This window comes from Taeniopygia guttata, chromosome 5, assembly GCF_048771995.1.
Source record: "Taeniopygia guttata chromosome 5, bTaeGut7.mat, whole genome shotgun sequence".
Classification (NCBI taxonomy): Eukaryota; Metazoa; Chordata; class Aves; order Passeriformes; family Estrildidae; genus Taeniopygia; species Taeniopygia guttata.
The window spans coordinates 14,121,773-14,137,250 of NC_133030.1; the positions used below are offsets into that span (position 1 = coordinate 14,121,773).

The 15,478-nt window shown below is 42.9% G+C and overlaps 1 protein-coding gene across 17 annotated transcripts in view; it reads left to right on the forward strand.

Moving 5' to 3' along the window:
- Positions 1-15,478, forward strand: part of DENND2B (DENN domain containing 2B) — a 155,040-nt gene that overhangs the window by 121,323 nt on the left and 18,239 nt on the right. For all 17 annotated transcript variants that reach the window (XR_012056233.1, XR_012056234.1, XR_012056235.1 and 14 more), the window contains 3 exons: positions 5,379-5,456; positions 8,165-8,305; positions 11,181-11,329. Coding sequence is in view for 14 of the 17 variants with exons in the window: in XM_072929630.1 (XP_072785731.1) it covers positions 5,379-5,456; positions 8,165-8,305; positions 11,181-11,329 (368 nt within the window). In the remaining 3 variants the exon portion in view is untranslated. The remainder of the gene's footprint in view (positions 1-5,378; positions 5,457-8,164; positions 8,306-11,180; positions 11,330-15,478) is intronic.

The window sequence follows — 15,478 nt, forward strand, 5'->3', positions numbered from 1 at the left end:
TGGCACTTTCCCCTCCCTTCCCCTTCTGATTTCCCACCTTTTCAGGCAGGGAACACCTGCCTTCAGTAGCTTCCAGCACAGCAATTCCCTATCACTGGCACAGCCCCCTCTGTCCTGCACTGCTGCTTGTGCCTGACCCTGCCCTTCCCCTGCTCTCTGTCCACGGCAGAGCCCCTGCTGTGTAGACAGCAGATGCTCTGTCTGGGAGGTTTTGCTGTGTGTGGTTCCTCTATTTGTAAGAAGTTTCATTAAGCTAACATAACAGAAAACTTGTTTATCAGTTCTGGGGGCAGTGTTTGCCATAGGTAGCATCACAGGGACTCACTCTGTATAAAGCAGTGTCACAGGGGACCACAACAAGGTTGATGTGTGGGCAGGAAATGTCACTGAAGGCTTGTGCTGCAGTAAATCTAGGGCTGGTGAGGGGGTAACTCAAGGATGAACAAGGAAAGCACCTAGAATTCATCCTTGCTGGTGTAAATAAGCATAACAAGATGTGAGGCAGCAGTACAAATCAATTTTTTTTTAATGAGTTGTCATTTAAAAGGATTATAAAGTCTTATTTGGGGAAAAAATAACAAAACCTCAGAAAATGTTGGATAGAATAAAATTATGGAATGTTTTCACTCTGCCAGGTAAAGGTGGTTTAAGACTTTTATCTTTCTGAGAATGTCAGTACATTTGTAATCATGCACAGAGCTTGCCTCTGTGAAATGCCAAATGGTTGATCCTGGACCATGCTGAGACCAGTGACAGTGAACAGAAATAACCAGTGACAATAAAAGAGATTTATACACGGGAATGTTGAATCAGCTTTTCAATGAAACATTAACATAGGCTTTTTTTACTCATCTAAAGTTCAGTGAAATTCACTCTACATTAAGGACAGCATAAAAATAGAACACTGACTTTCAGCTGGTGCAAAAGATGGCTGAGTAAATTAGGAAATACCAGAAACAGAATTAAATCAATCGTGCATGCTTTTATACAATGGTGTTTTGAGACAGCATTGGAGATTTTTGTCCTCCACTGGATAAGGCAAAAATCAATCAAATAGCAAAAAGAAAAAGGGAAAAAAAGTAGTGCTTTGCTAAATCTATCTAATAATTATAAAGCCAGTTATAAAGCAGACCTGCTGCTGCCACCTTGGGTAGTCACTTAATTCAGGTTGCTTGATTTGTGCTCCAAACCCTGGCATAGAGAAGCTGACATGTCTCATCCTACTGGTGCAGCCTCCTCAGCCAAGGAAAGGAAGGAGTGATGCCAGTGCACTTCACCAGCTGTGCCCTCTGTGGGGCAAATCCGGCCATGCTCTTCTAAGAGCAAAACTGGGGCTTAGAAAGAGAGGGGATTTTGGAAGCTGCAGAGAAACAGCTCAGCATTTCCTCTACCTGTGGAAAAGGCAAAAGTGGCAGAGATCTTCTTTTATTTGGGTGCTGCAACCTCCTCCTGTCCTGCTGGAAGAAATGAGGTGTTTACCTGAAGTGCCTTTTCCATAGGGTTTGGCTGTGCTCATGAAGTGTAACAATTTCATGTCCCCTGCAAAAGCTGGTGCACAGTGGGACAGCCTCACTAGTGTGTGCCATGAAACCCCCTTAAAATTCTTACAAACTGCTCCACTTTAAGCCAAACTAACTGCTGTGAGGCTAATCCCTTGGAAAATGCTCCTCAGCTGTCCTGGTGGGGGATGCTCTTGTAATACCCAGCAAGAGGTGTCTCACACCTTCTGGAGCATTTGGCACCCTGGTTGGCTCCAGGCTGCATGGCTGGCTGGGCCAGGCAGCCTCATCCTGTGAGGATGGCTGGCTGCTCTTCTGCAGGGTCTGGTGTGCAGATTCCTGCATTTAGGGAACAATTGTTTTGTCAGCCTTGCTCTCCTTTGGCGTTTTGTGATATGAACAAACTGTTCCACTTTTTTTCCTTCAGATCTCAAATTCTTCCAGACCTTTTCTGGGGTCTGTGTGCCAAAACTACCTCAAGGGATACAGTGACAATTATGTTTTGTTTGTTCTACAAATCCTGTACAGTATCCCCTTTAAATGTATTTATATTGTTTTGTTTCATTTTGGAACAGGATTAGAATGGAATGTAACCTATTGTCCCACAGCAGACAATCTGCATTTCCATAGATAGCATGAAATTTTCCAGTTACATCTTGATACCTCCAAGGCAATTCTGCAACAGCTTTTCTAGTGAGTGCACATGTCAGCAGCAGAGATGATTTGGGCACCCTTGCAGGGGCTGTTTCATCCTACGCTTCTCTTCCCTCTCACATAAAATTTGATGCTCCACCACTTTTGTAGGCTAAGACAAGCCAGTCCCAGGAGTCCATGGAGGAGCAGATGCCTGAATGTGAAGTGTGTACCTGAAAACAGGGAAAGCAGTTGTTAGGTGGGACTAACCTGACGTCCTGCATTTGCTGGGGGGCAGGAGAAGGGCATTCGTTACAGTGTGAGAGCAACTTCCGTGGGATGCAGACTGTTTATGGAGCTGCAAAAAACTCATTGGAAAACCCTTTTTTCTTCTTGCTTCCTTCCATCCTGCCCTTGCCCAAGCAGTTTGACAGCCCTGTGTACACTGAGTGCTCTGGCGCCCAAAGTTCATGTTCTGCAGAACAAGAAGTCTTTAAGAAGTGCTTTTGGATTTACAACACCCACAGTTTTCTCATGGTCAGAATTTGGATTGGCCCTAACAAGGAATCAAGAGCCTCCATAGAAACTGATTTTGGCCTCCAAAAGTGTTTGAATTCTTCTGATTCCTGGCACCATTAAGGAATATCTCTGTTTCTGGGTATGCTGGCTAGTGCATGTGCTTTGCAAAGGCCACTTCCCTCACACAGCTCAGTGCTATGGCAGACTGGGAGGAGATCTCTGAAGGATCCACAGAATCCAAGCACGTGGGCAGGGAGTGAGATTTCAAAGAGAAAAATGGCAGGCCTAGTTTTTGGAGCAAAAGCCTCTTGTTTCTCCTGCCAAAGATTTTGGAGTGGGCTTTAGTCAGTAATATTCAGATTAAACTCACTGTAAAAAAGACTTTCCTGAGCCACGTGTGGACCAGCCCAGAGGTTGACTTCTTCATCTCAGCCAAGTTCTTGTCAGTTTATGTTCATCATCTTGGGAAACTGTCTTGTTAACTCATTTGTATTTTCATTTCATGATTCTGGACTAAGGCTGAAAATATCCAGGGCTCCACAAAAATGAAAGCAAATCAAACCCAAAGCATCATCCCCTCCATCTCTCTTCTTTCAGGAGCAGTGCAGTGCACCAAGGCAGAGTTGCTCACGTGCCTCTCAGCTGGGCTACTTTAGCATTTTGCTGTCCTGATCTGGACCTATTCTTTGTGTGCAGGAATGAGTCTTGGATGGACAACATGACTCCAAGACTGTGTAGCTACCTTGCAGGGATCAGCCTGCAACCTGGGAGAGCTCCCTTGTGGGAAGAGAGGAGGTTCCACTGGTCCTGATGGGCAGACCCGAGTGTCCCCTAGTGACAAGGGAGGAGTCCAGGCAGGAGTGTCATGTCCCAAAGGATGTTCTTGCCCAGGAAAAAGTAAACTAAAGCACAGTGGGTGCTTTAGATCAATCTAAAGTGAAGTGTAAGCTGATGGCTGAGAGGGGAGGTTATGTGAAGGGTTGCCAGTGCTATAAATTTGAGAAGTTTTGCCCCTCAGAATGGCTCTGCTCAAGGCTTTTGCTTGCTGCTCTTACAGCTAATGTGTGTGCTTCTGTGAGGCTTTGCTGTTTTCAGGAAAAGGTCTCTAAAATAACAAAAAAGGATGTCCTACACAGTGAGAGCATGGAGGGAAGAATCCCAGCTCCCACAGACATGTAGCCTTTAAGGCATTTGAAAGCAATGATATTTCATAAAGGAGAAACTTGGAGTAAGTGCTAAGCAGTTATTGTTTCTGGTCTTATAGATGACTCAGGAATGTGATGTTTTTACTGGCACTCAGTGAGACAGCTCTTGGCTGGGAGCTGTCCAAGGCTCCTGGCATGGCTTCGGCATTCCTGCAGATTTGACACAATGATTTTAACCAAAATCCCACATGCTTGATATAATCACTCAGTGCCTTTAGAAAGGATTTTATACCTAATATGGACAAAAAAGGACTCTGCTTTTTCAGAGATGTGACGTGTAGTGAGCAGGTTTGGATCCAGAAATAGACTCATCTGTATTCACTTAGCTTTGGTATTTTTTTGTGGTCTTTATTCTAACAGGCAGGCACCTGCTGACTGTCCAAGTCTAGAGTGCAATATTCAGGTTTAGAAGGCACAGCTACCCCTCAGTTTCTCTTGATTGTCATCTCTGTGGCATGTGAATTTCAGATACTCCATGGGGAAGCTGAGTACCAGTAGAGTCCAACAAAGAGACAAAGAAAAGTGGAATAGGCAGGATAGTATTTGCTTCTCCAGGATAAACCTTTTATAGGATGGTTATAGAGGATGTTTGTCACCGTTGAGCAAGAAATGACACAGATTCACTAGAAGGTTGGTTTGTACAACAGCAGCTTCCATACGAAAAACTCTCCTCTTTTATAGACAGTTTTGGCACATTCTACTTGATTGGCTAATTAACAAAAACATCTTTCTTACAAACTGTCCTTGAGAAGAACAGAAAAACAGAGTAAGAAAACACTACCTGCAGGTTGTTTATCCTAACAAGTTGTCATCCTTTCTCTACAACTCCTTAAAAAGTCTCATAAGTTCACTGTGAGCAAACAAATCCCTTTTTCTCACTCTCTGCCCAGGCTGTCACATCCACAGATGGTCTTGACAGATTCTCTTGGGGAGGGGGTAAGAGGGATGTGTATCATTGATTCATACTTGCCACAGTCTAAGTTACGTGAGTTTCATGTTTATCAAGAGCTGGTCTGAGGAAGTTAATGATTTACTCATGCAGCCTGCCTTTGTTTAGGTTGTGAGCTCCCTTTCTGTAGGCTGAGCTCTCTTGGAGCACCATGGAGTGAGGGAGTGGGGACTTAAGGCCATCATGGCCTCCCTTAATGTTGCACCTCTACTCTTGCAGCGCCTGGTCCCAGGGTGGCCCTGCTCCTTGTGCTGCAGCAGGAGCAGGGCACAGGGATATCAGAGGCATGAGTTACAGCCCTGGTTCCATGTGCTTTTATGGCTGCATGCTGGGGCCATGCTGGGAGGCAGCTGCAACAGGCTGTGATTTCCAAAGGGGATAAGCTCTATCTGTGCCTTTTGGTTTCCTGTCTTATGGAAGAAATATGATGCTTTTCCAAGAGCAGCTATTTGTTGGAGCAGCAAATAGTGAGAGATGTCACATGATGGCCAACTGTGTGGTCAGAGAGAGAAGTGTATTTCCTCATGGCTCCACATTAATGTGTAATTCCCATCTTCTCTTTGCTGTTATCAGCCCAATGGAAAGGGCCCACGCCTACCTGAAGTTTACTGTGTCATCAGCCGCCTGGGGTGCTTTGACTTATTTTCTAAGGTAAGGAGATATTTTTTAACATTGCTTTTTAATTTGATTGTTTACTGAGACCCATCTGTAGGGATGAGCCAGACTGGAAGAATTCCTTCCTTTGATGGGAGATAACTATTTTACAGTTGCTGTTTTGGATATTCTATCCCAATTATTTGGTTCATCGAAGAATGTCTTATTACTTCTGTGACTGAGGCAGAAATTGATTCAGAAAACATCTGGGTGTCTGTATGATCTGGCTGACCAAAATTTTTTCCATTGTTTTCTACAGCCGTTCTATGCTGAGCTGTAATTCTTGGCATCCATAGTTTGGATGATGGGCCAGTACCACTTTTACTCCAACACCCTGTGGAATGATGAGGCTGAGAAAAAAGATTATTTGATATGTGAATTCTATACACTTAAAACTAGTGACACTTCTTTTTTCACCCTAGCTGTCTAGGATAAAGCACAGATGATCTTTTGATTGGCCCAATTTTAATTGATTGTGTTTTAATTTGCCAGAGGTTTTCACTTCAGATATGGGAAATCTCTCAGAACTTTCACAGATTTTACCTGCTAATTTTCCTTGGAATAAAGTGGAAAAAAGCATGTAAATCATTGTTGTTAAATAAAATCATTGCATTTATACTGTTCATATGATCTAATATTCATAAAGAATATTGTCTTTAAAGCAGATTTCAAGTTTTTATAGATAAAACTTTAACACAAGCGTTGTGTGAAGAACAACAGTTGGGCTGCAAATAGTCAATTGCAATTTTGCTTCTGATGTCTTTCATAAAGCTCTGAAACCAAGGGTTTATAACAGTGTCTCTTAGATGTAATATGTATCTAAACAGATATCTCTGTGTGAAATGAAATGCATTGTTCTGGGAGGATCACCCAGCTCACCACACTCACGGTGTGGACAGAACTCATGAGGATTTGTTTGCTATTATGTTTTTATCTAATGTTGATAGTGCTCTATTTTACAAGGAAAAAAAATAAATTAAGTATCTTCCTTAGAACCAAGTATCACTGCAGCTGAAGCATAAGGTCAGACAACTGGCCCTCAATACAATGAATAGCTGTCTCTACCTTACACTGTGAATGATGAAAGACCATGGGATATTAAATCTTGGATATTATTTATCACAAAAGCAAAAAGATTCCTCTGGTTTAAAATGTTTCTCATCCTATTTCTGATAACTTTCATTAACTGTCTTCCACAAAGCCTTTCCTCCTCACTCACTGTTGTAATACCTATTGCTGAGACAGATTTGAGAACCACAGATATTTTAACTTCCAGCCAGTTCATTTGGTCATGGTTTCAACAGATGTTTCTGACCATTTTATCTCTTGGGATCTCTGTTCAACTTTTATTTGGTTTAAATGCTCCTTTTATTTGTGTTGTGAAGGTCTTTGGAGCCAGGCATATGACACACACATGACCCCAACTCCAGCAACAAAAAGCATCAAATAGCCAATCCTGTGGCTGCAGGAACACAACTGAGTGCTGGCAATGTGCAGGAGCAACAAGGGACCTGGGGCACAGCCCTGCTTCATTGCTGCTTTTGTTTGCTGAGGATGGCTATGCTGCACATTACATCAAGAGTGAAATTCATGTCTTGATTTATGCTTATGGGCCACTTCCAAGGACTGGAATGAAAATTATGTACACAGGGCCAGCTTTGCTTTAGTTAGGCCTTCGTTATATCACAGGGAGAAAGGGGAAACTGTGCACCAGTGAATGCCTCTGCTGGCGTTTGATATCACCAGCTCTCCTTACAGGTCACCAGCTTGTGCTTAAGTGTCTTTTAATGTTCTGCTTCAGTGAAAATCATTTCCAAGAGAAAATGCCCACTAACTCTTGTATGGCCTTTTGCTCTGGAGTGGTGGTTAAAAGATCACCGCTGCAGGTCAAACCACTAACTGCTTTGAACCTTTCTTTCTGTCTTCTTTAGCTTTATCATCTATATGCTCAGTCTAATGTGGGAAAACTTAGCTGTGATCTAATTTATGTTGCCCCATGTGGCCAAAAAGAGAAGAACATAACTGTCTCTAGCTTTAAGAAGTTTCATCTGCTTATTTCAAGACTACATTGCCTGCTGTTTCATCAAGAGAAAATGACCTTAATGCAGGCACCAGTGTGAACAGCTGGGTGTGGTTCAGGGGCGGCTCACGATCTCCAGCTCAGCACAGATTCTGACCTGACAGCCACTGCTGGGACCCTTTCAGGAGCTCTGTCCTGCTATCATAGTGGCAGCATTGCTTTCTGACTTCTTCCTGCCCTTTCAGCTGAAATGGGAGAGATGCTCAGTGCAGAAGAAAGATTTTCCTTGATATAAATTTCAAGATGTACCACTGAGATGTGATGGTGACCTGAGCTGTGATAATGGGATTTGTCTTCATCTTTCTCTCCTTCAGCTCACCCTGTTGTTCAGGCATAATCCCAACAATATACAGATCACTTTAGTCATGTTGAGTCTTCTTCCTCTTTTCCAGACTTGTTAATTCTTCCTTGCCTCTGTGTTAATAACATTCACAAACAGACTTCATTTTGTAACAAAAAAAAAAAAAAAAATGGATTGATGGTAATGAAGAAATACATGACAGAGGAAACATAAACTTAGATCTGCCATGTGTTTAAGCACACATGGGTCAAAGGATGCTTCAAAAGTCTATGTGATGCTGACATGTTCTGTCTCTCTCTCACTTATGTCTTACTAATGGACCAGATCCTGGATGAGGTTGAAAGGAGAAGGGGAATATCTGCTGCCCTGGTTTATCCATTTATGAGAAGTCTGATGGAATCTCCTTTTCCTGCACCTGGAAAGACAATCAAAGTCAAAACCTTCCTTCCTGGAGCTGGAAATGAGGTAAAAAGAAACTGCAAACATTAAAAGTCAAAGCTTTACCCTTTACCACTGCAGTATCAAAACAGCAAAAGAAAAGCAGGAGGAGACAAACAGATCCAGCAGGGCTGTGAGGTGGCAAACCCTCAAAATAAGCAGAGCAAGAGCTGCACCACTGTGGACATGCTAATGCTAGTTCCCATTGATGATTATAAGCCAATTCACGGTTATGTATTTATTATTTTATGTTTATTAATAAGTTGTGTGGAAGAAAAGCAGCCAACACAAATGTCCCAGTGTGCCTGGCCTAGTACAGCTCAGAGACTGCAGCATTGCTGGGCTTTATCACAGTGATAACAAGCAAGTGTGAGTTTCCCATGCTGTCTGTACCTGAGCACTTCAGCAGCTACTTGTTATTTCAAACCTTTTTACTGCTGGTCCTGGCCATGGTAGGAGTGACCAGCAGCATTTAAATGGCTCTCTTTGGTAATAAATACCTTTTAACTGGCTCTCAAAGGAAAGTATGTCATGTAAAACTTTGTGTGCACACATATAATTGATGCCATTTCTTTTTATTCCTGACTCAAGTAGCTAGAAGCCTGGCATTAGACAATGTATGCCTTACTGGAAAATGGCAGTATTGATTAAAAGGCTTTTCCAGCTTGGGGCTGGCCACCCATTTACCATGTCAAATTCTGTTCTCTGCATGCCCCTATGTATAACTAGAGTAGCTCCACTCAGATGGTCAAGCATATACAGGGGATTCATTACTGAAGATAGGAATAGAATTTGTCCCAGTTAGTGAAAGCAGAGAGAAAAAAACCCCTTTAGGGTTATTTCATCCTCCTTAGGGTTAGCCTTTGTTATTTTTGCATTAAATCGTGTTTTCTCTAAATGTAACGCCACTGATTTCAATGGAGTGGGCCTGTAATATATGGTATGAAATGTAAAGGGTTCCTTGTATAAGTGACTTGCAAGGCATTTTAGAGTCACCTGCATTTTCTTCTGGAGAGGCAGCGTCTGATAGGGTGATTGACATAAAAGGAAAAAGAGCTGACAATGCTTTTTCTGTGTGAATGTAACTGGGAGCCATGATCTGCAACTTCTCTATCCTCTGCTCAAGCTTCTGAACTCTCCCAGAGAAAAATATTGAGATAATTCCAACAAACAAACAACTCTCTTCTGGCTGAGCTTTGCTCTCTGTTGTTGCTAGTACAAACTCGTTATTTAAATGGAATGCACTGGCTTAATTAGGAACAGAATCTTGTCCTTCCATTGTGGCTCCTCTTGCCTAAACAAAGATGGTGATTAATTGGGAAGCAGACTGTGTATTTCTTTGTGATGAGCAGACTAAGGCAGCAGGCTTTGCCAGGCAGCAGAAAACATCCCTGGTATTTGTAAAAGTTGCTGTAACTTGCATTGCATCCTACCCTGCAGCAAGATTTTCGTGTTGGCAGGTTTCCTGTAGAATCAGCCCCTCGTGATTTGGCACATGCACTTGATTTGAGCTTGCAATCCCAGTGCTAAAGAATGGAAGTGGGCACCTTTGCTGATTGTGAGGGAGAGTTAGCCAGCATTTCCAAGGAGTCTCTCCACAATTTGTTTCTTACTGCTGTTTGTGGCAGCAGCTGAATTATGGGTGTCTATACATCATACTGTTCCTGTATTTCAGGCTTAAAAAATCAAATCTATTTGATTTGATAAATACTGTTCTAAGAGTGGCTTTCTTTTTACAGTTGCATGTTAGTGATCACAAACAATATCACAACTAAACTGATATGAACTCATTTTGTTTGCAGTATCCTGTGATCTTGAGCACATCCTTAAAAGAGTGTTTGTGAGGAATTCTGTAAGGGCTACTCCAGTTAAAGCCTGATCCAGTCTGCTTGTGGAATGTGGTGTCACGTGCATGAAAACATAAAACTAGTCTAAAGCAATAAAGTGATTGTAATTTTGGACATACGGAAAGAAGATGCATGCATGTTCCTGTTAACATATATTCAGAGATTTCAACACAGCTTCAAGTTGGCCAACTTCTTCTCTTTCCCTTCTGTTTCCTCAAATTCCTCAGTACTCCATCATTTGCTGTTTTGTGCTTCATATTTTTCTCCTTCTGTTACTCTCTTCTTCACGTTATTTTTTCCTCTTCTTTTTTCTGTCCTCTGCCTTCAAGTTCCACATCTGAACATGTCAATTGCAGAGTAAAAGGAAGATATAATAAAGGAATCAAGGAAAAGGCATTTGAGAAAAGGAAGGAGAGGGCCTGAGGTCATGGATGAAGTATGAAAATTAGACTGTAAAGGGATGTCACAACTCACCATCTAAGACCTTGTCCTGACTCCCCAGTTAAGTATATATATATATGTATATGTATGTACATATCTTTATATGAAAAGAGAAAGGTTTTAAACATTATCTAGTGAATTGCACATCACAGAAGAACGGAAATGAAGTAAATTTGGTTTAAAGTCTTCCTGGCCTTTTAGTTGAGTCCCAGACTTCTCTCTAGATGTTAATATGAATTGTTAGTCAAGCTTAGAACCCGATTTACCTTGATTTTATGGCTGTGTCAGCCCTGTAAGCTTCCATCTCCAGAGTTTGATTGTTACTTGCTTCATGCTCTCAGCTCAGCCAAGCTCTACATCTCTCACAGAATGTTTGGAAGGGGGAATTCTGCTCCCCTTGGAGATGACAGCCGACAGTGCACACACAGCTGTGTTCTGGAAAGAATGGCATGACAGGAGTTGTGCAATACAGCGTTTTTCTGTGCCTGCACACGAGGGCCTGGGGTCACAGTGTGTCCCTTCAGCAGGCGGGCACGGGGCAGCGCTGCGGGGCCGGGCTGGGCTCGGGCCCTGGCGCGGCGCTGCTGACCACGCTGTGTGCTGGCTGTGTGCAGGTCATCGAGCTGCGCAGGCCGATGGATTCCCGCCTGGAGCACGTGGACTTCGAGTGCCTCTTCAAGTGCCTGAGCGTGCGGCAAATCATCCGCATCTTCGCCTCCCTCCTGCTCGAGCGCCGCGTCATCTTTGTGGCAGACAAGCTCAGGTGAGTGCTGCAGGCACCTGATACATGAGCAGGACAGCGCTGTCTCTGGGTGCAAAAGGCTTTAGGAAATGTACAGAATGGTGTTCAGATGTCAGGATCCTCTCACTGGAGGATTTAAATGTCTTTTTACATCTGTGGGTGTTCTATCTTTCCCACCTGTGAAATGGCGATACAATTTCTCATCTTCTTTGCAGCCAGCAAACGTTAGCACAGCATTTTGAGGCAATGTAGTGCCAGCAATGTTTCTGTCAGGTTTTGGACACAGAATACTCATAAAGAGTAGCAGAAGTTGTCACTGAGGTGCTTCACCTTGTGCTCATGCAGTGCAGGCAGGCAGGGAAGTGGGGTGCTGAGAGCTCCCCTGATTTGCTCTGTGCAATCCTGAGACTTTATGTTGGGGCTGTTTCAATTCCTGCCCTACTAAACCCAGCCACTGTGAGTGTTAAACTGCTATCACGGTGCTTCCCAACTATTTAGGATATTTTTCCTGGTGCTCATGTGATCTGAAAATGTTTCCTTTCTGAAGCTCCATCTTGGGCTCCTTGCTAGAACCTTTCAACACACCTTTAGCCTCCCTGCCCTTTGATTGCAATCTCCCCTCTTTGTTCCTCTGAAGCATGAGCTCAGCCCAAGGTGTAAGGAATGAGAGCAACGGGCCACATCTCCACATGGCCTTTCCCAAGGAAATGTAAGCTCTGTGTAAGCTGCACCCCTGCCCCACAGCAAAGAAACAGCCTATTTTTTTAAATGCTTCTGTAATCCATAGAGAAAAGTGTGGGTAATGTAAAGAAGACATTCTTTTCTGTGGCATGATACATAATAAAAAATGGCAAATAAAAGTAAAGCCTGTAATTTATTAGACGCAGGAACATCCAGCATCTTTTAAAAGGACACCAGAGGCTGTATGGGAGGTTAAAAACACAGATGGATCTACCCAAACAAACTCTGCTAAACATTTTATCAGTCCCGACCTCCTCTGAATGACCGCCAGAAACAATAGCTGCACTTAGTGGCCACCAGTGTATATAATAGCAAAAATACTTTGCATAGTAAAAGCTTTACAACCTTTAGGGGAGAATTTCTTAAAGCTGCAGACCCTTCTCAGGTTATAAAGTTACTTCCTTAGCAGTCTTTTTTGTGTCTAGAACAACAGGAATGTTTTATTTCATCCCTTCTCTTGTCAGTAACCCTTGGTTTGAGTGGCCATTTGGGATGACTTAATTTCACATAAACCCGTGATGAGAATTGTGTAACTAGTCCAGGGTTTCTGCAGTACTCTAGTAGATACATGAATCACACCATGAATATTGGAGCAGGTAGCTCAAGAAATACTGTTGGTGTGTTCCTTCTGACTTTTCCTACAACATGTTTACTCACCTTATTCTGTCTGTTTCTGTTTTGCCATTCTTTCAGCACTCATAGGTCTGACTGTAATTCAGATTGAAACAGATCTGCATTCCTTCCAACAACACAGTGATCTGAGTGGAAACTCACAGAAGTGGTACAGCAAAAGTGAGGGCTCTGCTGTGTAGCTGCCAACTGCTGCTCTGCCCTGGAGTTCCCATTTGCCCCTCTGTAGTGTTCTGTAGACCACAGGCACAGTCCTGCAGGGATGGCTTGCTGTGGAAAAGATCCTTAGTCAAGAGGGATGACATAGACACAGCAGCCATTCCCTGGAGCATTTCCCCAGGACAGATGGCCTAGCCAATGTCATATAATGCCCTGGGCACTGTGCAGAGAAAATCAGCAATTAAACCTACTTTGACAGGCTCAAGGTAGCTTGGCATGGAAAACAGTCGTGTTGCTGATACTGAGGGCCTGGGGTAACCCAGGATTTTATCAGGCAGCCAGGGTTTTATACATATTGCAGCCCTGGCTGGGAGTTCAGGCTTGCCTGTGCAATTACACTTCTCTTGGTAGCTGCCTAGTCCCACAGGCCTTGGAGCATGGAATTAGATTTCTGCTTACAGGCAGTGTGCTGCTCCTCCTTTCTGGCAAACAGAAATAGGGCACCAGGACCAACAGGAACCAAAATTATACAGATCCCTTTTGGTAAACATATATCCCTTCATTGTGCTCTCCTGCAGAAACTGTTCTCCAGTGAGCTGTTGTTTCTGTGTGAGAGGGGGCCATGGGATAGGGCCATAACACAGGAGAAAAGAGGATTCAGATACATCTGAGAGGCTTGGGAGGTTTTGTGGTTGCTCCTGTAAGAAGGGACAGAACCTTTCTTACAAGAAATATCCACATGTATTGTGGATGTTATTTTATGTATTTACTTGGTCTCATTTGATAAGAGGATGACAAAATCTGACCTGCTGAGTGTCACATGCTGGAAACATAGCACCTCTTTCTTATCTTTTGTCTGCTATGTCTGGGATCCCAAACACTCTGGGATGGAGACCACTTCCTGCTCTGTGTGTGCAGCAGCTCTGCTTTGTGCAGTGTGGTCCCTCTCAGCACGGGGATCTAGGAGGTACTGTAAACCAGAAACTAATAATGAGTCCTTTGACAAGAGCCTGGAGAAAGTGACAGTGGATTTAAATTCAATACTTACTGAGATTTTCATGGTTTAAATAGGGATGAAGTCTAAAATGAAACACTCTGGCTTTGAGCTAGTAACTGTCTTTTTGGAACCTTTGCCTTGTCTGACTGAGTTTTGTTTATGGGCATCCTGGCTGAAACTGGAGTTTACCAGTAATGTGGAAAAACAACCAGAAGTGAAATATCTCACGGGTCCACTCTGTGCCCAAAGAATGAGAGCAGGAAATTAAAATGATTTTACCAGGGTTTGATTTCTGTATGTACCCGAAAACTAGCTTAGAAATAAATGATGTTAAGGTTTAAGCTTCAAACAATAAGATGCAATGGGCTTTTGTGGCTGCTTGTTTCATGGGTCTTCCAGCAATAAATGATTTTACACATTATACAAGTCTGGGAAAGTCATGCCTAGTGAAGTGAGGTTCATTCAATAAGTTGTTATTTATGGTTCTTATAGTGCCCAGAATATGTTAAAATCTTCCTTGATCTCTGCAGGAAGAGATTGTTTGTCAACACTGACAGTAATGCTCCCAAGTAGTGAGGAAGCTACAGCAAGGTTCTGAATCACAGCACTGTGAGGTTGCCCTGGTTAGATATGTGCAGTTAGGTTTGGGTATTTTTCTCCCCAGTAAGTTGATTATGGATTTTTTCTGCTTGAAATTGGGTGAATAAATCCCTACAGCTATTTGATCACCTTCAAAAATGAATGTGAATCTGCCAGCAAACTCAGAATTTTGCTTTCTGTGAACAATGGAGAAGACAACAGGGAAATATTGATAAAGAAACTTGGAATAATAATAATAGCAATAATAACATCACAGCTCTTAAAGAGGAAACTTAAGGCTCCAATTCCTTAAAAATCTGCTAAAAACACAGCTGATGTGATATGCCTCATCCCAGCTCTAATCCCTGTCCCACTGGAACCCCAGTTTATGTTCCCAACATTCTGCCTGTTCACCCCAATTCTGGAGTAGTCCTGTGCCTGCCAGCTGCAATGGGGGAGCTGCTCTAGTGCCATCCTCTGGGGTTTGAGAGGCAGCAGATGCAAAGCCAGTGAGGCCTGGGGCTCAGGAACACTGACCTTGCTGCAGGCACAAAGGTGGCAACGGAAAATAAATAGAAAGCAAACACTGGAAGAAAAATATTTCTCTGCTTGTTTTAGTTTCATGCTGGGGAAACAAATTTGTGGATTTGTTTGTTGAGGAGGTGATGTATCCATGTGTGTGAGAACAGTCTCTTTGCCTTTTCCCCCGAATGTTTGGAGAGGGGAAAGGAAGGCCCTGGGCATAGCAATGCCCTTTTGTTATAACCCCATTTTTTATATGTAAAAAACACTCTTGCTGTAATCCACTATATTGGGAAGGACTCTGAGGATATTTTACTTACATTTCACATATGGGTCCAGTCCAATGCCAGCTACAGTCAGTGGGAGTGTTTGGATGAGGCTTGTTTTTTGCTATGGATCCAAATCCTCCAATATTCTTCTTCTTAAAAGTTTGGGGCTGTGAAATGCTTCTACAGAGCCCCTGCTCTTGTAAAAGACAAAACAACTTTTCATTGTTGTGAATTTTGGTTTTAGATAGGATATTTCAGCTACTTCTCAGTGAA